The sequence below is a fragment of the Anarrhichthys ocellatus genome, unplaced genomic scaffold, assembly GCF_004355925.1.
Source record: "Anarrhichthys ocellatus isolate YVR2014 unplaced genomic scaffold, GSC_Weel_1.0 scaffold12, whole genome shotgun sequence".
Taxonomy (NCBI): Eukaryota; Metazoa; Chordata; class Actinopteri; order Perciformes; family Anarhichadidae; genus Anarrhichthys; species Anarrhichthys ocellatus.
Genome location: NW_022280042.1, coordinates 3841721 through 3867150, shown reverse-complemented (window position 1 = coordinate 3867150; position 25430 = coordinate 3841721). Strand labels below are relative to the sequence as shown.

The window sequence follows — 25430 nt, the reverse complement described above, 5'->3', positions numbered from 1 at the left end:
ATCACACAAAGACATATTGTTTTGCATCTCCTCCTCGTGTCTCCCGCAGGAGAGCCGAGTCCGCCGGCGGTCCACGGGCAGAGAGGAATCGGCAAGACCTACAGGCTGGGGCTGGTCAAGCAGGACGACGGAGGGATGCCCGTCGTGGAGTATATAGTCAAGTACAAGACTGTGAGTATTTTAAACATGGCTACTACAATCAGGCCCATAACCACAATCCACCTTCATCGAGTCTGCATAACTCCCGAGACCAGTTTGAGTTGAGATGTTACTTTGTAGATGTCCACAATCCTATTGAAGCTGTCGCACAATTTTCATATTCCCCAATATGTTCCATTGAGCACAATGTTCCCCGACATTGAATGAAATAAGTCTAAAATTAGGACCATCCAACTTAGACGATGGTTTTTCTTTCAGCTTGAAATGTGCAAACGGCTCCAAATGAGCTTTCGAGATAGACAATGCGACAATAGGAATCCATTGAGTTTAGCAAAAGTGAATGTTTGATTTGAGAATCTCGATTTTTCTGTCCTTGTGCCACTTTTAATCCATGTTTTAAAAGAGTACACACAAGCTGTCAGAGTTCACTCATCCATTTCAGTATTTTGTGTGTAAAATCACAAAAAGCAGCTTAAACATACAAGATAAGGCGAGCGACTGCAGGAAGCAGAATACATGGCACTCGCACAAAAACCCTCCACAGGACTAAGTGGATTTGATGCGTCCAAGCAGGCGTTTGTCCGTCTCATTGAGTAAATGACAGCGAGTTTAAACTGTATGGCTGCAGATGAAAACACGCTGTGGAAAAGAGGGTCAGGAGGTCTCAGCGAGGCTTTTGAAGGCCGAGCAGGAAGCCAGAGCTTTCACACCCCAGTAATCCTACGCCGTTGTCTGGCACCAGGAATCACACAACCGCTTCATCATGGAGGGGCACGCATGAAGGATGGAAACAGATTAGACTTGAATATGCACACACACACACACACACACACACACACACACACACACACACACACACAGACCCGTCATAGTCACCTGGCAATCCAGACAATTGTTAAATACATGCATGCCTTCTCTGTCCTCAAAATTGGGAGTGAATGGTGCCAAGGAGGCAAGAATGGTAAGCACACAGTAGATCTGACTTTTGGCCGCACTCTTCAGTTTTTCAATCCTTTGTTTGCAATCGATGTCACGACGAAATAAGAGGAAGGACGGAAGGAAGGAAGGAAGGAAGGAATGAATGACGTGAGGAAGGGGAGAAAGAGAAAAGGCTGAAGCCACAAAGGAACAGAAAGGTATCCGAGAACTTGTGTGAACTTGATGAGAAACAGAGAGTTGCCTTTTTCTCTTAAGCTCTGATTGCAGTAACTCTCCGAATCCCCAGATGAACAACACAAAGGGTGTGTTGTTCATCAAACACAACACTTCCTCGGCTCTCCTTTGATGCTTGCAGACAAAGATGAAATGATTGTTAAAGTTGTAAGTTATTCAAGGGTATGAAGCATTTATCTTACATTTCCCCCCTCTTTCCTTCACGTTTTCTGTCCTCTCAGGATAAAGAGGAACAGTGGATGACCAAGCTAGTGCCAGGAGCCAACGACTTTGCGATGCTGCAGCCGCTGCAGTGGAACACAAGATATGAAGTGGAAATCACAGCTCGCAACGTCAAGGGCCTGTCAGAGCCCACCTTCTATCAGTTCTTCATGCCACAGAAACCTGACATTACAGGTAAAAGCATGACAGAAAGCACACTTTGACTTGTAATTTGCCTTTTTAACACATCCACTTTTCCTTTACTTGCCTACTTTCTGGCTGGCATTAGATGCCTTTTGAAAGCCCCCGGAGAACATTTCTGAACTTGTTGTGTTAAGCGGTGTGTTGTTCGTGCCGCTTGAAAGAGCGATAGCATTTGGCGATAACAAAAGCAAAAAAGAGCAAGATGTACCAGTCAAGATAAAGCGAGCCTCAAAGCGCAGCAGGCCTCATCGCCGCGTTGCTTTCTGGACAAATTGAGGCTGCTATCAGTGGACAAATCGATGCTTCTCCTGCATTGGTTTTCTCCCTTTATGACTGTTGAATGCCGTTTGAGAGACCAGAATGAAATGTTTTCCTTAAAAGTTGTTTGAAAAGCAGAAATGTATTTTTACGCTGCAAAACGTCATTGTAGCTGCTCTAAAAACCACCAGTTTACCTGCCGGGGTCAAGTCAAAGTGAACAAACCAACAACAAGATTAGACTGCTCGCTGTCTGAAAGCACCAAAATATATATATATATTAAAGCAACAGAGCTGTTCTAACTCATAGTCTCTAATATGATAGAAAACCCAAAACAGTGCGTCCTTCATTTCAAATTATGCAAATCTTATGGTGTCCTTTTATCAGGCTTATTTTTTCAAACTCAAGAAAGCTTCCACATGAGCCCCAGAGGACATTATGCCATACAGGGGTATTATTCCATGTGTAAAATCACTGGAATGCCCTTTTCATATTTCTATAGGACATGAAAGCTTGGAAGTGGATCTAGACTCTCCCATTAAGGCGTTCTTAGTGTAAACGTCCACACTTGGGATTCATTCACACCTGTTCAAATAAACACCGGGGTTCTCTCCAAAGCAACCCAAAGAGACCGAGCATGACAACACCCCCAGGCTGTAGCGTTCTTCTTCATAATATCATTCTCTTCTCTCCTCTTTACATTGTGCTTCTCCTGTGCTGCTGCTGCTTTTGCGGTGCTGCACCAGAACTCTCCTGCATGGCTAATCTGGCTCGTTTCTCACTTGAAAGACCAACACGCAGACGGTCACATAAACCAGAACACAAACACGGACATCTCTTTCAGCTCTCGCTCGGTGTCGTCCATATGTTGAGGTAATGCTTCTGCGTCATGAGAAGCGTGCACATGTGTGTGTGTGTGTTTGTGGAGCCTTGTGCTTAATGCCCTGGAAAGGAAAATGCCTGGGTGTGCAGGACGCTTCTCATATCGCAGTCCTCTCCAGGCCGTCTGGGTGTGCAGGGATGCAAACAGAGGCACATTTGAAATGTGCGGCATGCAACACCGTTAGCCGGGAACACACATGGCTACAGACACACATGTATTGCTGGAATAGAAACGTTATGTACACCTCCCCCTGCAGCCCTAACGCACACATGTGGAAAATACAACCAAACCAAGGAAGGCTGTCTCCTCTCCGAGCCTGTTGGCACATCCATTTGTGCTGCTGCTGCGGCTCGAGCAAGTGTTTGCTTCTCTCATTACGGCTCTGGCTAAATGGCCTGTGAGAGTGTGTGCTGCCTTTCAAATAGAAAACAAGAGCGGGGAAACGTCGAGCTTAAGGCGGGTCACTTCGACTGGCTGTCCCCTCTTGTTAGCGAACAGCGGTGCATCGCGGGAAAGCAGTTTTTCCTCTTCAGAGGAGTAATACAGCAGAGCTTTTTGGCCCCGAAGTCGACGGAGAGCCTTGAAATCTGTCACAGCAGGTTTTTTCAGAATCAACTTTCTCCCAACTTTTCTATCTCTCTCGCGGGACGCTGCAATTACTCCCTCTCCAAACCGACGCCCCAAATTCAGCAGTCCCACGCCAGTTCACACTTTAATACCACCAGTTTATGTTTACAGCATTTTCATTAAGCAAAGGCGTCAGTCTTAACATTTTCCAGCCCAAAAACGACGTCCGTTTGTTTATATAATCTTGGAAAAGTCGAGCAGGTTAAACAGAGAAAAATCACTCACATTTTCTGCTCCGCTGAATCAAATTGGATATCGAGGAAGTCTGGTGAGCTCAATCAAACAATATTCGATGTGAAATATGTGCCAATCCCAATCGCCGACTGTCTTTCCCAATCGGCGCCTGGCTTTTCTTTACCCTCTCATACACTGTCAACACACTCAATAAAAGAAACCTCTCTTTTCATTTTTTATCGACACAGAAAATATGTCAACACCACATAGCTGCCTTCTATCTCTCGCCAGCCAATTTCTCTTTTCAATTCTCTCTCTATGTATTATGCATCTGCAGGGTATTGAATTGGCACTTTTCTTTTTTTTCCTTCGTCCTATTTTAGTTTGCGACAGGCTGGATAACCTTCCTCCCCTTCTGCTCACGGAGAATCCTTTAAGAAAAATGCCATTGATTGCAACACTGCCCTTGGTTCCTTTTCAATTTACTCTTCTTCCTTTGTGCCTGTGTGTTTTTTTTTGGTACCACGGCCGTCATGATGGCACAGGAGCTTTGCCATTAAGCAACGTTTGCAACTGCCCTAGTATCTATTAGAACTGGTGGCCGTAACATAAACCTATATTGTTAGGAAGATCAAGTGTTTTGTGTTAAGGAACATTGAGGATATCATGAATAGAAAACCTTGAAAATGCACAGTGGTATAAAAAGCCTACCGTCTATTGATCGTAATCTAAAAAGTAAAAGTATAAAGTAGCATAAGCTCTTACTGGAGCAGAAGAAAAGCCAGGTAGATGAGTGCATCCATGGCAATGAATTGTGCTTCTTTTCAGTATTGAGGTACTTGTACTTTATTTGAATATAAAACTTTATTTGTTTAATCCTCAATCCTTTGTATTGTATTAATCTGACAGCTTGTCACGGGTTACTTTGCAGTTTCACAACACATGTAATCAAATAGAATATGGAGCAGTGATGCAGATTGAACCATCCAGCAGCAGGATCTTCTAATGATAATCACGGACAAGCTTCGCTTTTCAAGAGGCAGTACATAATACTCATAATACTTCTTGCGGTGACAGTTTTACTTGAGTAAAAGACCGGAGTACTTCTGACAGTGTCGACATCCGCTGCTGCTTGTGTTCAGCTCGGTTGCGGCCGCTGTATGTTTCTTGGCTCCCTCCTCTCCTTCCAGTCGGGTGCAGTAAAAAGTCTTGATTTAAACCGGCGTCATAGATTTTGTTGCAATAATTTCATCAAAGCACTTGAGGAAATAATGTGAAAGAGTAGAACTTTTCCTGGAAGCGATGCCAGCAAATCAAATGGGAATTGACTTCTTTCATTGCTGTCCATTTACTTTAATCATTTTCCCCCTCGATTTCTAGAACCAACGTCATTATTATTTTTTTAGAGAAGTGTAATAAAAAAAGATCCATGACAATCACCTCTGTTGTTCAGAGTGTTATCTTCATATAACACTCATCTTCTGTCCAGCCTATCTGAGGTGCAACCTTCTGATTTTATTATTATGATACTGAATAGGTTAGAAATACAATAAAGCATCATTTAAATGATGTTTACGTAGTTTTTATGAATCCACTTTATTCCAGATGAGAAAGCATTGCTTTGTTGAATATAATCAGTTGAAGTACCACTGGCACAGCACAAACAACCGCTGCTCAAGTGCAACTGGAAATATTCTCACATTAAAGCAGAAAATACGGACTGAAGATGACATAACTGCCACCCACAGGGATTTGACATCATTTTAATCGGAGACCTACATTAGTTTGACTTATGTAAAGTAAACACGTATCCTATAACTTACCAGGGTAAAGGCTACGGTACTCCGACAATGTGACACAACAGCAGCGGGGATGTTTACATGTTTGCTCACTCATTTATTCACTGAACAAAGGATTGTGTTTTCCGAGGGAGCGTATTTAACACCAGATATCATCCTCCTCAGCTATGTAAATATTTGATTATAAGCAAGAGAAGCAGGCAGAGGGCTTCCTGCTGAGATGGAGACGGAGCAGAAGCGACTTCTGAAACGTACGGCAGTTTAGCTTTTTATAACGCAGTCCTGAGCTTCACTCAGTCGTTTTAATGCCCTATATATTTTAATGACTCTTGGCCATAATGAGCAGCATTAATATACAGTAACCCAGTATTTCTGTCACTGAACTCTCTAAAAATACCTCATGCTGTTTTAGTGATAATTCTGAAAATCTCAAAGCAGTGTTGCTGACAATTAATCCTCTACCAGAGAAATGTACCTTTAAAACAAAGTGATTAAATCACTCATTGATTTTGCAATAATTTTTTTATTTGCGATGTCAGTGGCATCACAAACCCAGGTGAGCATCATGGGAAAATACTTCCGGGCTGCTGCTTTGGGTATTTTTAAGCTGAAGTAGTTTTGCTTGTGAACAAGGTCTCTCATGTAACAACACAAACATTAAAAATGACACAAAAAAATCAATTTGTAAAAATGAATCCAGATTCGCAGAGTTCATATTATAACTCTGCTTCCAACCAAGACGCTGTAATGTGTGTCAATAACTGTGCAGGAAGTATTTTAGAGCAAGGCTCTTCAGTATGCCGACTGACTCGTCTCTGAGAAGTCTGCAGAGACTGAGTAGTGACACCTGGTTGAGCATGTACTTTTTGCCAGGGCATTGTTAGGAGTCAACACTGTGCTGTTTGAATGTGATCTCACCGAAAGCACAGCCTGAAGGACGAAGGCCTGAAGGACGAAGTGAAGTGAGGAGAAACAATGAAAAATAAACTCAAATAACACTAATAACTTTTTAAATGGCTTCTCTCTTCCGCCGGCTCTTCTCTTCACTACATTATGAATCAAGTTCGGTGACAAAGAACGGAGTGTTTCTTTCTAATATTCTGTTTGGGCTTCAGTCAATTTTTGAGTTTTTTTTAGCAGCACTAAAATCAGTTGATTATCTGGAGGTGTTTGATGTGTTTTAATAGTTCAAATTAGGTTCATGTAGCACTGCGATAAACTTTGTAGTTAAGTGCTGTTCATGCATTCAAATCTGTGGCTTTAAGCTTGGATTTCAACTCCAAAGATCAAGGTAGAGACGCTTTTATGACAATTACAGAAGAGTGGTCCACATTTCTTTGAAGTCTTTTTATGGGTTGATTGTTAAGGATGTGCAAATTCGTTGAAAGTAATTTCTCATGGTTTTTTTGCATTTCTTCGCTGGCTCTTGAGTGCACTTGAGTCACATCAATCCTTTGTGGAAATAGACACAAGGAAGGACTCTCCTTCAAAACCAGCTAGGGTTTAATGATTATGTTTGACTCTCTGAGGGCCTCCTCAAACAAACTTTCCCTTCAACACTCCAAAGCACTTCGGAAGAATCCTCACTCGCATCCGCAAATGATTATGTTTGTCCCCCAACAGATTAGCGCCCGCTACCTTCCCAATCAATGAACGGCCGTGGGGGTCGTCATTAATCGAGGCTCCTCCTCTCAGATCCAATGGAGGGACAATCACCGCTCAGGCCTAATGAGTTTGTATTGTCAAATTGAGATGTGTATGAATGACTTCAGGTGCCACACACGCAGTCGGATCTCCAGCAATTGAGTAAAAGCGCTAATGGGCCGATATATCAACAAGTAATGAGAAGAAGTCCATACAAGGGTTAATAGAGCAGAGAAATAAGAATGAATGGCCACAGAGTTGGAGAGTTTTGTGAAAAGTCAAGTCGCACAAAAGAAATTGGCTATTTCCATGAGGCGTTGAGGAAAACACTGTGGTGATAACAGAGAGTAGATACCTTCTACTTGTCTTCCAAGGGGATGCATAAAATAGGTAAACACATCCACAGTCGAACAATATTAACTTACTTCATCACACTGAGGGACAAACACTTCTTGAATAGCATGTTGCACCTTTTTGGCCACACTGTACCAGATGAATTGAGTCCAATATTGTGCTGTAACCCCGAATGCCCTTTGAATTAATCCTTCATCAATGCCTTTACTGCAAGGCAGTTAGCACACCCAACTTCAGACTCTCTGCACACACAATTATTCCCTTTAAAACAACAGCAGGTAGCCTCAGACAACACCCTCAGGCAAGGGGAACTCAAACAATAACCAGCGTTATGGTGCTGTAAATGCCAATTAAATATTAACAATTGGACTAATAATGATTATAATAAACTGGGGAAAAGTAACTAAGGCTGCACCACCATACAGAAACAATTGCATTGAGCATATTGTATGCAAACTGGGCAGCTGGATGAAAGCAATTCAACTTCAGATTCATTAAAAAAACACAATTTTAAAAATCTTTAATTACGGCAAAACAAGACAGTGTTGTGTTGAGGTGACTTTGACAAAACTTAACACATAAATAACACAACATGCTTTGCACATGGAATTATACCTATTTTTACTTACTTGCAAATTTAAATTGAGAATCAAACCTGCCTTTGTTTTATTAGAAAAAAAAGAAGGAAATCAGGACGGTGGTATTTACATCCAGTGTGCAGCTTTGGCCCCTAAACCGCTGCAGGCAGTTCATCACTCTGACCTGTGGGTCGTTGCAGGAGGAAGGTTTTCACAGCCACTGTTGTCTCAGTCCGAGTGCAGCTGATCATTCAGTGCGACATGGTCCTCACACAGAAACGACCTCTTTACTCTTTCACTGTAAATCCCCTGCAGCCTCATGAATGTTTGTCTCATATCAGTAAATACAGGAAATATATATACCGCAAAACACGACTATATTCGTTGTATTTTACCTTTTTTCATCAGTTTATTATGCACGTTTCTCTCTTCTGGTTTCTCTTGTTTTCCTCTCGTCTTAGTGTTTTTTTTCCTCACAGTGCCAGTTGTTGGAAGGCACCTTGGCTGCTCACTTAAAAACAGTTTGACTCGTGGCCACACACTTGTTTGGCTGTGTTTCGTCCCTGTTTATTAAATATAAAAGTTAAGCCGCTTGTCCTGCCTTAAGTCCTTGTACAGAGATCTGAGCTGCTTCATGATGGAAGGCATCTTTTTTTTTTTCTTCAACAAAAAATATCAGGCTTCAATACCGAAGGGAGTCAAAAACAATGTTGGAGCATTTTCTCTAAATACTTTAAATTCCTTATCCATTCACAAAGTCATAAAGACACCATGGCCCCCGACAGGCAACTTTGGATTCTTCTACTTCAGAAACAGAAGCACGTTTTTTTTTTTGTTATTAAGAAATGCTGTTCCTGCCTGATTCTTCAAAAGAAGAAGAATTGTCTGTACAGGGATGTACTTGGTGCTTGCAACATATTCAGTTTGACTTTAAAGAGATCTAAAGTAAAAAAAAAAATTCAGATATCACTGTTTATTCAATTTTCTTTTAATGAACACCATTTCCCATCAGCCCCCAGATCATGGTGTATGTCTGTAATGCATTGTCTACTATACTGACAATAATTATCAACATGTCCATGTTGGTATAAACTGTTGAGGTGATCCTGCAGCCACCCTTTGTATTTACATGGATTTCAGTATTAATCTGTTCTTCTTTAAATGATTTCCAAACGTGGGTGTCGTGTAGTGAAAGGGCTAACAGGCGTATAACGTATCAATCCAACCTCAAACTGTCACGCTGCTGCTAAGCCCTTTGGAGTAATACTCCTTATCGGATGAAAGTCTGATGTTTATGGATTTCACTCTTTCAGGCTGAAGAGTTTTTGCTGCAGAAAAAAAAAGACACTTTAATAAAATCTTTATCCGGGCTCTCCTTAATACGTTTGGCATTCCCTCCAGTTTTCAATTTAGGAGTAAAACTTTAGTTTTTTATGTTCGCATTAATAACTTTAGTATCACAGGAACCACTGTATTTTTTGAATGTTGTTTTTTGTATATGATACAAGAATTCTGACTAATATTATTGTAAGTGCTCCATTATTTAGACAAGGGCTTTATGAGATGTAAAAATGTAAACAGCGATATGAAAGCTTAAGGGCACTGCAGTCTTCTGATGAAGACGAGGGAAGTGTGGCTGAACGATTGGATTAGTATTCTCTTTGTCTGCTGGAGTATGTGAATGCTTCAGGGGAGCTGGAGACGGGTTGTTTACCGCCTCTGAATCTGTGGCTTCAGCAGCCAAATTAACTCAGATAAACTTTCAAGAGGTGAGATACAGAACTAGCCTGTGGCGCTGGGAAAATATTGATCCAGCCTGCAAGTTTCAAATCCCATATCCACGGCTTTCACGAAAACGCAAAGTGTTTTAATTAGTTCCTTTTGCTGCAAGGTTCCCTCGCTCCCCGGCTTTCTGTTCGTCTCTCTGTGCTTTGACTCGCTGCCAGTCTCCGTTGTCTGCAGTCTCAGCTCTAAGTCAAGAACAAAGTCACTGACACGAGACTCATTTGGGTTTGTGACACGCGGTGACAACTTTCAATGTGGAGCACAGAGTCTTTGGGAATGTGTTGTTTTGGCTCAGTGCTCCAGCACACTGGATTTGAAATGAAACTGTAGCTGTGGGTTTTAATTTAAGGATTTTTCATTGCCGTTGTTTCATTGAGAGTCCAATGTGCTGGATCAGACAGCATGAAACCATAGAAAACACGTAAATACTTGTGCCACTGTCCAAATGCTAAATGACAGATTTACATGTTTGTAGATTATAATCCTGAAGGGACACTCAACTGATTCTACACGGGAAGATCAAACACTTGTAATATCTCATATGATGTATTTTTTAACACAAAGCTTTCATTGATAAACTGAGACATTGGATATTTCCGAGACAGATCCAGTCAAATGAAAGACTGTTGAGCTGCATTATGGGAAATGTATCCATACAAGTGACTAAAAGTCAGGCTATCTTGGCTTCTGCACACATTTTGACCTGTTTTTTTTGAATCCGTCTCTGGCAACTCTTCTAAATTGAATGGAAGTGCATTAAAGGAATGCTTCACCCTCTAAATGACCATCTGGATATCAATAACTCCTCCTCCTCCTGTGTTACCTTGAGTTCTTGAGGAAGACTTTGTTTTTCTCTCGTCTCCAAAGTAAACGAATAACCATAAAACAGAGTCTTGACGAATTGAAGTGAATCATACAATATTCAGGCTTGAATGTACGTGGGACAACATCTTCTGTATTCAGCTCACTGCTTTGCCACACATTAGGGGTCTTTTTTTAACTGGGAGGTGTTAGACTTCACTGCTCCGGCCGTCTCTGGGCACTTGCACCTTCATATCAATGTCTGATCCTCCTTTTAACTCACAGGCTACTGAACACCCATATAAGAGCCTTCTTAAGCAGCAAAGTTCATTCACACTCACTCTTGCGTCGCTGATTACTCCTGGCAAGGTCTGACCTCCAGCTGTCAGCAGCGATGCTACAGTGGATGCTCAGTTTGCTCAACCCCAGGATCACTTAAGGGCACGACTCCATTCAGCTGTGCCCACTGGGAGCCCCTCTTTGCTGCACTGCCTTCATTTTCTCATTACTTTCAATTGAATGCGGGCCTCTGCTGCTTGTTCCCGACCGAGCTGAGAGCTCAGTGTGTTTTTGAGGGCTGACCGCTCCGAGAGAACGCATTTCAACTTTTCTTACTTTGCCTCCCACGTGAATCTGTTTAGTGCTGCAAGCTACGGAATCAAGGGGGCGCCCAGTGGACACAGAGCTGAAGCATCAGTATGGTAATGCTGACGCTTGCTACTTTGAGCTGCAATGTGGTTCAATATATAGCTGAATAGTCCACACAACTTCTGCACCTGTGGAAACCAGAGGTGTTTACTCATGACGGAGAAGGAAGATGCAGGGGTTTGAGGGTAAATACAGTGTTTTGTTCCGTAGTTTCAGGCCTCGAAAATGCTCATAATGTGGTTTTGTCAAAAGATTAAAGTTGGAAGCTGCAGAGCTTCTGATAATACAAATAAAGCACCAAGTAAAGCCTATTCCACCTGTTTCAGTGCGCTGTAGATCTCCTTTAATCATTTATGTAAGTCTTGGAAACTTTCTTTCCATTGACTGCATATACAAAACGTCTGTAAGGCTGAAACGCCTTTGTTTTGGAGAAGATTTGGTGGATTCACGCAAATAATCAAGATGGTCCACTGAGGATTGTGTGGAGTCCCGGCGTTGTGGATTAGGACTTATCTAGATGTTGGAAACCCTCCAACTGACTGCGGAGGATTTCATTGACCTTCGAGTGGTTTTGAAAGTAACAACAGCAAAAAGTTTTGTCGGGGTGAGTGAGCTCTCCCCCTCCATGTATGGATGTAGAGGGAGGCGAGGCGAGGAGGCGAGGCGAGGAGGCGAGGCGAGGAGGCTCGCCTTCAGCTCGAGGTCAGGCGTCGTCTCTGCAGGCATCCAACCTGAGGTCACGTCCTTGAGTGAGACGTTGAATATCCACCAGCTCCAGTCATGCCGCACTACACCTGACCCCCAACTTCTGTGTGCATCTTAGTATATGAACCAAAATTGCTAACAGTGTTTTCCCCTTGTTGTGTGTTGTGTGTGTCTGCGTGTGTGTTTCACTGCCTCAGCAGAATCCCTGTTCAGCGGCCTGGGGCTGGGGATGGTGGTGTGCCTGGGCCTGGGAGCGCTGCTGCTGCTCCTCGTGCTGGTGGATGTCAGCTGCTTCTTCCTGCGTCACTGCGGCCTGCTGATGTGCATCACGCGCACGCTGTGCAGCAAGAAAACCACCACGAGCGGCAAGGGCAAAGATATAGAAGAGGGCAAGGCCGCCTACCTGTGAGTTTGTGTTTCTTATATTATTATTATTTATTTTTTTAGAAAAGGAGACTTATTTGTACCATCTACTGTGTAGGTACAAGAGCCGCCCAACCACCTTTTCAACCACAGTATGTTTTTAATTATGTCTTATTCACTAACATCAGTGCGTCTCATACATGTCTGTGCAGTGAGTTCACCTTGGGAGAGTCCCGCTTGCATGCATTGTGTGTACATTCATGACGTGCATGTATTTAATCTTAACTTTATGTGCATGGTAATGCTTCCTGTTTGTATCTCTGTATATTTGTGTAGTTCATGCATGTAATAGTCTATAAGTGACCCACAAACGTCTCATGCACACTGCATGTCCAAGAAGAGCAAACGCATACTTTACCTTTTCTTTCTCTCTCATCAGGCAGCATGCAATTTGAAAGCCTACCCCCATGAAATTCATAGTACAAAAGAGTTTTAGATTTAGACTCGGTGTTATTTAATGCAGGGTGCAAGGCAAACCAAGGTTTCGCGAGATTGCGCCCACAGAGTCTGATTCATTGGCCTCAGGCTCTGCCATTTGTGTGTTAACATTGTCAGTGTGCCAAGCCAGTGTCTGGGATGCAGAGAGAGGGCACAGAGAAAGAGAAGAGGAGGAAGGGGGTGCATTTGACTTCTGCTGAGTCACTAAGCTCTTCGTGCTGGAGGGCTGGGTGGCTGCCTGCCTGCCCAGACAGCATGAATGTGCTTCAGCTTTATGTTAGAGCGGGTACTGTAGCGGCAACTCACACAGGCATTTACAGGCTGCACGTTGCTACTACAGCTTCTTTATGGCTATATTAGACTTGGTAGTTTAGCGCAGTCGCATCACAAATACAAAGCAGACTCACAGACATACAGCACGGCACTGATCGCCACATAAATTGCAGCAGAACGGTGCAAAATGGTCAAAGGTAAAATATGTATTATTTTTACAATCTGGGTCTGATTATCAGAGTTTATTCATTTGGTTGATGATTTTTCTCCAGCAGCGTTGTTGCTGAGATGCAGATACATGCTGACTCATGCTTTAACATGAGTTCACGGGGCATTTGGATGACGATTGTTGGAATAACATTTTGTTTACCAAATTGAGGCGAGGCAAGTTTATTTATATGTCTCGTTTCAGAGACAAGGCGGTGCAAAGTGCTTTACATGAAACATTCAAAGCATCGAGACAAAGTGCAAAACAAACACATTGTAAAAGATAAAATTATACTTTAAAAAATAACAAATGTATAAAAGAATTGAAGGGATACTCCAGAAATGTAGGATTGCACATAAAATAAGGCAAATGTAAACAAGAGTGGTCCTACTCACTGCAGCAGAGGCTGAGATATCCAACCTTTTATCTCCAGCAAGGTCCAGATACACGGCATCCTACATTTCCCATCATGCAATCTGTTATTTAGGACCTGCCTGACAGCTTAATCCCTACATATTTTAAATCATACAACAGTTTATAACTCAGGTTCTCTGTTATGAATTTAAATTCTAAGCTCATACAGAGATAACCCCAATGACATCATCAGGGGTATCGACTTAACTGACCTTAAAGGGCATAGTTTGGATGTTTTTAAATGGGGTCGTATGAGGCACTTATCCATAGTCAGTGCAATGAGGGATTACATGTGACTTTATGCACATTTCAGAACATGCAAATACTTGTTAAAACCTAACTAGCTATGCGGAGACTTGTCGTCCTGTTAGTCTGTATTGTAACGCTGTTGCAATGCTCTTCATCGGCATAGAAATTTGTTTCATAATTTATAGAATTGTTCTTTGAGCTAGTGTGGGAGGAATGAAGTATCGCTGTAACCATCTAAACATCGATAGCACTGAGATGAAGTGTGCATAATGAGATGTCGCTTGAGATAATAGAACGCTCCGATCCTCCTACTGAGTTTGCCAGATGCCAATAGTGCCAGTCTGAAGATACTTAGTGGTAATAAGTTGCAAAGACCAGCAAACGCTCCGCAGCAATATCAATGATATCGATACGAGTGTACACAGTGATGAATAGCATGAGGGTGATAAGTGGCACAGATTAGAGGCTGTTTGTGTTGGTGTGAGCTGAGAAGTCTTTGTGTGTGTAAGTGTGTGGGCTGGAAATCCGGAGGTGACAGGTGGTGCGGCTCTGACAAACTTTTAAAACACGGGTTTCTGGGTCGACGAGGACACTGTCGGTCTTCCTCCGCCTGGTTTCGCACCTCGATGTGGTGCTGAAGCCTAGCAGGGAGCGGCCAAGTGCCCTCGCAGTGCGGTTTTAACTCTGAGCCAGAGCTGACTAGCGGACCATCAGCGGAAAAGATCAGCCGGGACACGCTGGGCTTTGTAATGTCTCATAAAAAAAGTTGAAAGGTGTTAACAGTGGCCCAATTGTCTTCAAAAGTCAATCCTCACTTCCAGTTTTTTGAGCGTTAAGTGTAAGTTCCTGTCAGTGGGTCCAGTGGGCAGATGAAAAAGAACAGTGGTTTGTGCAGCGGATCTGACTCCAAGTCTGCTGTTCAAAAAATCCCTTTAAGACCTACGCCGAAAAGTGGCCGAAAATCTACTTTTTTACTTTCAAGTCTTTGCAAGTCTCATTGTCTATAATTCTGGTTCTGCTCCCACTTTTTGTCAGCTCTGTCTCGAGGCATTTTTCTTCATATTCACTGATGGTGATAGTTTCAGTGGCAAATCCAGTCCCATCCTGTCAGTGATCCAGGATTAGATTTGCGCACCAGTCTGGCCCTTCACTCACCTCCCAAGCCCCTGAGGGCCAGCGTCACACAGAAGTTCAGTCTAGACTCGAATACAGAACTGCATTTGGTATTGTTGGAATAGTTCTGATGTTCAACTATCGGGTCACAAAAGGTTCATGTTGAATGCTTTAAATTGCTTTTTTAATCCAGATTCTGAAGTCTGTCCATATATTGACACAATATGATACCGTATAACGACACAGTGACAGTTTACATGTTCTGGCGATGCAGGAGAGGTGTGTGCTGACGTCAGTGAACAGTTTGCCGTTTCCTAAGGCGTCAAAGGTTAGAAGAGGAAGAGACGCTCACTGACGGAGTGTCTTCATACTCTGATGACTCATGGCAGGAAATGACAGGAGGATAGCTTATAGTTAAGGTTCCTGTATCCTGCAGCGATAGACATGGGGAAATAAATAACTTTCTTTTTCTGTGCCAAACACTGCATGCTAATACATCAATTGGGTTGCGATATGATAACTTTATTATTTATACAGTGCTGGATTCATTTTCTGTCCACTAACAATATGTGGTATGAAACGAATAAAGAGAGGAACTCAGTGTGTAAACAACTGTTTACTCAAACACACAACTACAGAGAGGACCAACTGTCGAGAGGAGCCAGATGCTAGTGAAGCTGAGTACTGTCAGTAACGCAGATATTTAAGGCTTTGTTACAGTGGCTCCTCTGGTGCTCCCCACTCTAGGCGGTCCTTTCAATGTTCGATGTTTCGAGTGTCTGTCTTTTTGATGGCGTTTCTTGCGGTCTCTGTTGTGTTTGGTGCAATATGAGCTGTGTAGTTGACGTGTCTTCCATCTGCCCTTCTCTATGAATCTGAATATTTTTCTTGCCATTAGTTTGTGAATCAGTGTTTTTGATGAGTGGAATCACTATCTAATACAACACATATCATGAATTTATAATAAGCTAGAAAAATCTCTGCCATCACCTACAATTTAATTATTACATTTTGTCATTCTCCATAGGTCTGCATGCAAAGTGACACTGCCTGTGGGGATACGACTGAACCTAACAAACCAGAGTGTAAGAAACGCAGGGGATCAAACATCACATGTCTTCCAGTCGATATTGAGTGTTACTTTTGATGAGATGGGAATGTGTCATGTTCAGTGAAACAGAGGAGTAAAATATCACACAGGGGGCAGCAGAGTGTGTTGCGTTCAAATTTACTGATGCGTCAGCAGTTAATTCCCCAGCGTATCAACTTTTTAATGAAAAAATATGTTGATATGTTGGTTCACTGAATGTATTAGCGGTGTCCTTGATTTGGCATCCACACTCAAGAGAGAGGAAACATCAGGCGGCAAGACCTTCCCATATGTTGAGAAAACCAATCTGGGTTTGCATGAAGCTAATGGGACATGAAATTGGTTCCTCTGTGCAGCAACTTTACCATCCACCAATCAGCCAAAGGGGAACCCCCCTCTGGCCAGCTGAAATATTTGGGCTTATTACAGTTCAGTATCACGCAGGGCTACTGTTTTACATTCATGATCTCTACATTCATGACCCCTTGGCGTTGGCAAGCATCTAGCATGACTATTTGGGGGATGAGTTTGTGCCTTTTGAAATTGACTATTCACTGTTTATTTCGTAAAAAATCCAATATTGTGAAATCATTGACACTCGGGCAACATTGGGGCTTTAAATTCAGGTATAAATACTTTATTTAAAGCTCCATCACATACATTTTATGCGTTACTAACTAATTCCTATCTAATATTTGATTAAATGCAATTGAAGTTGAATATTACATTGCCAGAGTCAAACCTCAAATGAGGGAAGTTTTAAATTCCACTCATGGATTAATATATGAAACATCCAAAGACATTTGATCTCGTATTTTCTGCGACCCAGTTAAATATTTTGAGTTTGTTCTCTGTCAGAGCACATGAAACCTTGAAAATGCAAATTATTCTCTATTTTATGGCTAAGAGAGGAGATGGAGCAGAACCTCGAGTCAAGCGGCATCGACGGATTGATGGTTTATGCTTCTTCGAGCAAGGTGACGAACAAGTCCTGAATGATTCACAGGAGTTGGAAATGAGAAGCAGGACAACCCTGTGAACTCAGGAAATGAGTAGCCCTCAGCTAAAGTGTGCTAATAGCGGCCTGCTGGTCGCCTGATACAGATCTTCTTAAGTCTACATCGGCTTTCTCTGCTCGTGATACAATCCCTTGCTCCAAATCTCCTGACGGAATCAGAAAAACACTGGAAATGAGGGGCAGTGAAGAGGTATATCCAGTTCCTTATTGATTCCCCGTGTTAAACCTTCCCAAAAGATGCACCGTAGAAGACCGGATTTTGAAGCTTTGATGGGCAGAAAGGGGCTGAAACTCAATACCTTCATATTTTGCCCTTTCAATGTTTATTGTTGTCTGTGTCTTTTGTTGTTAAGCCATAGGAGCAAGCTTCTGCTGGGCGACATATTGCCTCAACACGTCCCTAGCTGGAAATTCAGCACAGGGCTTTATTTCCAAATTGAAACGACAAAAGATAGACAACTTTTCATTTCACACTGGTGCATGTACGGTTGATATTTTCACTACGAATGTGTCCCTGTTGGTTTGTCAAAAAGTGTTTGTTTTATTCGTAGGCTTCAGTGTTTTAGTGGCTGCAGCAAATACAACTGACTCTTTGCTGATCAATTATTTTAAATGTGTGTCCTGCTATAAATGCATCAAATATTACAACTATGTAGATAAAGCATTCAAACAACAATAAGCCACATGTAATAGCATAGAAGGAGGATTTATATAGCTTTTTTAAATACCTGCTGTCTAATTATGGGCCTTAAATGTCCAAATACAGTATGAGTGTTACAATAGGAATGCCTCGTACCAAGCTCTAGTAAATGTTAGAAATTGTCACACTATGCCACTGTATTATTCCTATCTGACTTTTACCCACTCTCTGTATTAACTGCCATAGGATAAATTTGTTTTTTGTACCAAATGCAGATAAAAGCTCTTGTACATCATATCACTAGAAATTCATCCTGGTTAGCTTTTCATCTTGTGGCCATATTATCATCAAGATAAAGCTGTGATGTCCTCCTGCTGAATTACTGGAAACTAGATGAGAAGAACATGATACCTGAGAAGAGGCAGCCAGCCAATCAAATGGCTTGTGCTTAATAACACACCAATGTATATTTTATCTCTTTTTTTTTTTCTTATTCCCTCAAAATGAATCAAAAGCAAATGGGAGATGTGCCAGCTCTGGGGTGATGTTATTCAGGTCGACACAGGCAGAAAAATGAGAGTGCAACACTCAAAAGGTAACGGCAATGGGCCACGCTAAGAGAACAGTGACAAACCAGGACAAAGGAAAGCCAGTGGTGATGTTCTGAAAGGGTCATTTTGATCAAATGTTGTGGAGCAGCTCTCTTATACTGGAGACCCGGAGTCGGATCAGTACTCCTGGGACTTTATGGGTGGTCTGCGTCTCACGTGTGTTTAGGTTTAGGCTGCAAAAACACTTTGGATAAGGCTAGAAAAAGATTTAAGATGTGATTAAAGGTTGAGTCGTCAACACGTGTTTTTTTCCGATTTTTTCAAAAGGAAACACCAACCCAGCCGTTTAGCAAAAAGCAGTGATGTAGGTTACCAAAAGTAAGCTCGTCAACATCAGCTGTGCCAACTTTGGAAATAACTGAAAGGGTTAGTTTAGATTCTTTGAAGTGGGGCTGTATGTGAGGTGAAATGATTGTTTTGTGAATGAAGTCTGGAGCTACAGAATTATATAATAACCTCAAAATATAATGGACCTGCCCTAATATATTTAAATTAAGCAAGCCCTATACTTGGTGCTTATAGTCAGCATTTACTTTTTCAGTATTTAACCAAGACCGCGATCGCCCCCCAGGATCTTTCTTTGCCCAGAGAATCTAGCAAAAATGGCTGCCAAGTCATGTTTGGTCGTGACTTTTCATGCACAGCATTTTCCTCAGCCAGCAGATATCTATGCATCGATGTGGTGTCCAGCCATCCAGGTCAAAGTGAAGCATGAACATGAATAATGTGTTTCTTTAGGTCTGTGTGCATCCCTGTAGAGGCTTTTATATTTAATATCCCTGCTGCCTTTTCACTTCAATTTCATTCAGCTTGATTAATCCCAAAGGGGGCAACTCATTCAAGCACCGAAAGGTCTGAAAGGTGATTACTGGTGGGCTCTAAAGCAAGACCATTAAGAGTGACTAGACCCTACACTCTTCCATAAGTGGGTCAAAAATGACATGATAGTAGAATCAATGTGTTTTTATGCCATTTTTGTCATTTTGGTTAAGAGTAATCACTTGTATAATATTTAGTATTATATTTAGGACCACACAAGAATGATTTCATGTTTGAAATATCTTTATTTTTCACTTTTTAACATTTTTGAAAAAGAAAATTATCCAGAACAGCAATAGAAAAATGTGAACATACATTGTGTGTGTCTGTGTGTCTGTCTGTGTGTATGTGTGTAATGTTAGCTAACTTAGTTAGCTAGCTAGTGTTAGCTAGTTATAAAGTAGGCTAATTTGTTGATAAATAATAATAACATACTCTTTCGCACAACAATCATGAATGACACACGCACACACACAATACATATAGTAATGTTAGCTATCTTAGTTAGCTAGCTAGTTATAAAGTAGGCTAATTTGTTGATAAATAATAATAACAGTCATGAAAGACACACACAATATTATATGAAGATAATACTTACACGTATCAGCTCTTGCTGTGTAAAATAATCTTCCTGAGGGGTGACACTTCTGATATAGTCTGTGTGGTCCACAGTTAATTTATTCCTGACAGCCACAGTTGATAAGAATCAAAGGTTCCCATTGGATTCCATAGAAAATGCATGCGTCATTTTTGACCCACTTATGGAAGCTTGGGGTAGTAATACAAAAACTACAATTTCTTAAAATGTATAAAAGGTAAGTTGAAAATGTAAATGGCATTATATCAAAAACATGTTTTTTGAGGAATACCTGGAATATGAAATAACAATTTTTCATTACGAAGATATTTCAAGAAAACAACCTTAAATTTATTGTATGTGCCTGCTTCATCCAAAAACATCCTCTAGGTGGTCACTCACCATTCTGTGCCTGTTCACATTAATTGTATGTGTGCTTTGAGTTCCTGTAATTACCCAGCAATGATGTGCAAATCTCAAATAATTTTCTGGTTTTTCTTTCTTTGCTTTTTTCCCACCACAGGAAGCTCCCGCTGAAGGAAGAAAATGGAAAAGAGTCTCTCAAGCCGGATATGATTGAAATCAAAGTGCACAGTGACAACAGCATCCACACAAAGCCCTTCATCAGCAAAGCCTAAAAAAAAGGGTCGCCTCGCCACCAATAGAACATTCGGATCACGAGACCAAAACCCAGAGAAACCACAGCACTGGAAAATACCACATCTGTTTATAACAATGCCCCAGTGACAGGCATGTGTACATACAAATAATAGGGAGAAAATAGAGAGAAAGGGTCAACCTTTTAGACACCCAGAGTGATAAATGTATCATGTTCTTAACAAACATGGCATTAGTGGAAGGCTCTTGTTGATCAATGATTGTATTTTCTTTATTTTTTTTGTCCCACTTTGGTTCATAACTTTTGATTTACAACCTACATCGGACTTTCGTGCAGTTATATAATGATACATCAGCCCCCACTCGGACTGAAGCATTGCCGCTTCAAGCTAGCTGACTTCAGTTGTGTTGCTTCAGGAGAGCGAGAGGCATTCGCTCCCGCTAACATTTCAAGATATAAAAATTGTAACAAACAGGATTTGTTGATTCATTATGAAGAGGGATTTGATATTTTGATGAATAATGCTTTCTGGAGGGCTACTGTGGATCATGGTTTGTGTTGCAGGAAGTATACAGCATAATACCACACATGTGCATTGATGCCATTGTTAGTGACTTCTTTTATATTAACTCTAAATATTGTTGACGCTCATTCTCTAACAGTATGTGCATAAGTATGTTTTATTCATCTGTGTTCAAACTGCATTATGCTGATGTGCGCTGTGGTGTGCAGCTTGAGTAATGAAAAAACTAGATGTGTTAAAGGCCACAAATGCCCTGAGTGGTGTCATGTAATTGTTGCTATGTGAATAGTGGGACTCAAGGCATGGGACCAACCGAGTTAAGGTCTGCTGATGAGAAATAAATCAATATGTGTATCATGTATGTTTTTAATGTTACCTTTCTTTATTCATCGTGGTCTCAGATCGGCCTCTGATGCATTTGTTTTTCTCAAAACCTTGTTTGGTTTCCTGGTCTGATTGCTATTCTCTCTGATGTTGTCATGTGTTGTACATAGGTGAAAAAAAAAAGAATATTTTACAGAGCTTTTATGTAAATATACCCTAAAGGATGTGTCTTTTTTCAAAATGCAAGAGGCTTGGCTTTTTTGGCTGCTAAAGCTAAAGCTGTTAGGTCTTTTTTCTTTTGTTTTTTTTCTTCTTCTGTTGTGTTTTAGTCCAAAGTTCGGTGATGGTGTAATACTGCTTTTTCTAGTCATTTGCTTTCCCTCAAGAAAATCCATGCCCTAAGGCTATTTCACGGTGTTTCAATGGAGACGGTAATTACGGCATTAGTGTGCCTTCTCTCTTTTTTCCTCCCCCCTTGTGGCCCAATGCCGCTGTAGCAGTGGAGACCTTCAGATGATTTTTGATCGTGCTGCTTTTTTTCGCCACAGAATGTGTCGGAAGATTGAGTTTTTATCGTGGTGCTGTGAATTCTGGGAAATGCAGTCTTAGGATTGTGGATTGTAGTCGACAGCACTGGACAGAAACAGACGTGTGTAACTACCTAGTGCGACTAGATGTCAGGTTGAAGCTGTAACTCTGGAGTGATGGGCTGCAGAAATCTGGTTTTAATGCAGCGTGTGTGTGTGTGTGTGTGTGTGTGTGTGTGTGTGTGTGTGTGTGTGTGCATACATGCATGAGTGAGTGAATATTGTCATCAGGTTGCATGTATGTCTGTTGAATGTATCTGCACATACTGTAAGTCAATCTAGATATTTCACAATAACAGTCTCACAATTTGAAATAATACCTGAAATTTAAGATTCAATCTTAAGCTATTCTGCCATTTATTTTGTTGTAATTTATTTGTTAGCTTAATTATCTATTTATATTAGATACAAAGTGTAATATTGAGTACACTTTTCAGTCTCATGATGCAGCTCTGCGAGTCTTATTCAGTACGTTATGGGTGACCACGTGCCAAGTATGAATGTCCGAGTGCTGTGAGTGTGTTCCTCTTTGAGTTGGTGAGAGCTCTCACCCTGAGTTTCAGAGTGCGCTCTGATAGGTACAAACTGATTATGTAGTTCTCGACAGTGATTAATTCCCCAGGCTGCAGCAGTCCACGCATTTGTCTGCGAGCCCCACCTGCAGCCGCCCCTGCCCCCCCCCCTCGCCACCATTCCCTATCATTCGTTTTTATCTCAGACCTCATAGCACCGGCTTTGTTTTCCCCCAGTGAGCCCTTGTACCTGCATATCTCAAATGGATGGTCCAACCATGGAGTGGTTCCGCTGCCTGTTACGATGACTGTAAATATGGGAGCACAGTGCCTGGAGGCTATACGATTTGTACATGTTATTTTGTATTTGAATATGAGTCTAAATACACAACCTCTGCCCTTCTTATCCTCTCCTTCTCCCCCTCTTGTCCTCTCTGTCTCCTCCTCCTCCATGCCTCTGTCCTTTTTCTGTAGGGGGTAAAACAGGTGTGCTTGAGCTCAGTGTACAGTGTGTGTCCTCTTTGTCCCCATGCTCCCTTGTCCCTTGGACTGTCCCTGCTGAGTGTGCTTTGTGCAGGACGTGGGAACTATTGATGTCTCTCTGTACGTACCTGTGGAACACTTGTGACTCCTGTCATTTGCAGCTGTAAATAAACATGTCCTGGTAGAAGAGAGTGAGACGTTGCCATTCATTGTTTCATTTCTGCCTTTTCAGTGGCTCTCCAGCTTGTTTTGTGGGTGTGCAGAAGGATCACACAAGAATTTTTGAGCAGCTTTCAAAGGTATTTTACTTTATTTTGTTCAAAAGTACCTTAAGATGATGCTTTAACATTTTAGTAGAGTGATGCAGTAGATGAAAAAATAGATATTTGGGACAATGTGATGCTAAAGCCAGCAGCCACTTAGCTGAGCTTAGCATAAAGATAGATAGATAGTGGTACATTTTGGAGGGATAATGTTGCTTGTAACTCCCATAAAGGGCAGTTGATCTGCTTCCACACACAATCAGAATCATTATTTAGGTTTGAACTTTTAGAAGAAAAACATGTCATTGTAGCCTCGTGTAAAATACTGGTATTGCCTTTTTTTTTTTTTGAACTCACTTTTTATTTAGTTTTCAACAACATAACATGCATTTTCAGACAGTTGCTTTCTTTGTCCATTTTTCAGCTGTATGTAGTGTTGGTGCACATGGTATTCAGGTACAGTGTACAATGCACAGAAGGAACAACAAACATCAGATGGTGCTCACTCCAAGAGAAAAATAATAATTGATTACATGCATCCATGAAAAAAAATAAAAATAAAAACAAGGGATGAAGAGGTATTGCCTTTTTAAGCTCAAAATATGCTTGAATTGTACGACTTTTTTGTTTTAAATAACCTTTAACTTTTTAAGTTTTCAGGCAACAAACAAGGCTACTAATAAGTCCAGAGCCCATTTCATCCATGTGATATTAAAAACAAACTGAGTGAGAGATTAAATAAATATAAAATGAGAAGTGGGAGCATTAAACAAAATGTCAAATGTAATTGACTGTGAGGTAATGTAACACTGACCACCGCGAGGAGAAAAGATGTTGTCGTCGATACTGATGCTGGGTGAACATTTCATTATAATCCTCTGCATTGTAACGGGGCGTGCTGTTGTCTGGTGCAACCGCGAGATAAAGGAGACTTCTCCACTTTAATAGCTTTTAATTTGTTTCCCGCCGTTGAAGTCGGCAGAGCTCATTTTTCCAGAGGACTGGCTGCTATTTTCATCAAGGTCATTCCTAAACCTCCATTACTCTCATTTTAACTGGTAACTGTGTTGCATCTAAATCTGGCCTCCCTTCCTTGAAACAGTAGAAGCGCTTTAATGATGAAAAACAGAGAGACTGAGAAGCCCCGCTCAAAGGAGGAATTAAAACAATTCTGAATAGCACGGAGGAGACTCAGTGTTCCTTGACAAAGCTGCCCCCTCTTCAGGACTCATTTGAAGTCAGCAGATAACATTTCTCAGACGTCTCCCTCCCACGAGAGGGAGGGAGAAAAGCAGTGGGCTGCCTGTTGGATCCTGGCTGCAAGGGCCTCTGTTAACAAGGGGAACAAACTTCAACTTCGTCTCAAACAGTGGCTCAAAGGAAGTCTGCACATCAAACAGTCTCATTTGGATGAAGAAATGCAGAGAGGACGATATTGGCCGCTCTGTCGGGAGGGGGGGCGCTGGGTGTGGATGAGTTAAAGACACCGAAGTCTTCTCTTCAGTTTGTCACGTGGTAGCCTGTCAGGTGATTACTGCCCCCCCCCCCACAGGAAGCCAGACAAACAGAAGCGTCGGACCACACACAAACACACACAAAAGCAAACACTGAGTGTATTGAATGCCACTGGAAAGTCACACACCATGTGAAAAGATAGCGCAGTAAGCCTTCAGGTAATATTTCTCCCCTAATCTTTCCGTTTGCAGAGACTCCCATGATACTGTAGCCTGACAGTCCCAACTAGAAGAGAAGTTTGGGAAGTGTGGGAAGAAATCTCCCCGTCATTGTTGAAGTTTTCTCTCTCGTACGCTCACAAGCATGCATGCACTTAAATGCCCGCTTGCAGAATTCCACACTTGAATTAAAACTTTGCCATCATGCGAGGAAGTGGAGCGCGCCCAAACTCTTCGCCTCATGTGCAAATCCAGTGGGGAGCTTTTTTGGCAGGTAAACCTCTGCTACCTTAATCTGCTTGATTTCAGACTCTCCCAGCAGAGGGCCGACTCCTCTGATTTGACAGGAGAGAGGATGGGAGGCGGCAGGTATGTGTTCCGACTAATCCCCATTCAAGAAGTAGGATACAATAAATCTGTCAAGGCATAAAAGTATGTTTGCACCCTTTGTTGCACTTCTGACCACACCCAGCAGTGATGGAATGTTTCACCTGAGTTTGATATTGAGTCACTCGCAGAACAGCCAAAAGCAGGATTTCTTGACTTTGGAGTTTTTCTGTAACATCAACGGAGGTCTCAC

At 41.7% G+C, this 25430-nt stretch overlaps 1 protein-coding gene across 7 annotated transcripts in view; it reads left to right on the top strand.

Annotated features, from left to right (window-relative positions):
* ncam2 (neural cell adhesion molecule 2) overlaps positions 1-23105 on the top strand; it is a 253163-nt gene extending 230058 nt beyond the window's left edge. Inside the window, exons 14-19 of one of the 7 annotated variants that reach the window (XM_031851779.1) lie at positions 50-171; positions 1545-1728; positions 12191-12398; positions 12475-12508; positions 16139-16196; positions 20390-20467. In XM_031851779.1, the coding sequence (XP_031707639.1) occupies positions 50-171; positions 1545-1728; positions 12191-12398; positions 12475-12508; positions 16139-16196; positions 20390-20391 (608 nt within the window). In that variant the 3' untranslated portion in view covers positions 20392-20467. Of the gene's footprint in view, positions 1-49; positions 172-1544; positions 1729-12190; positions 12399-12474; positions 12509-16138; positions 16197-20389 lie in introns of all 7 variants that reach the window. The other 6 variants (XM_031851774.1, XM_031851780.1, XM_031851778.1 and 3 more) reach the window with 6 other exon arrangements.
* The last annotated feature ends 2325 nt before the right edge of the window (positions 23106-25430 follow it).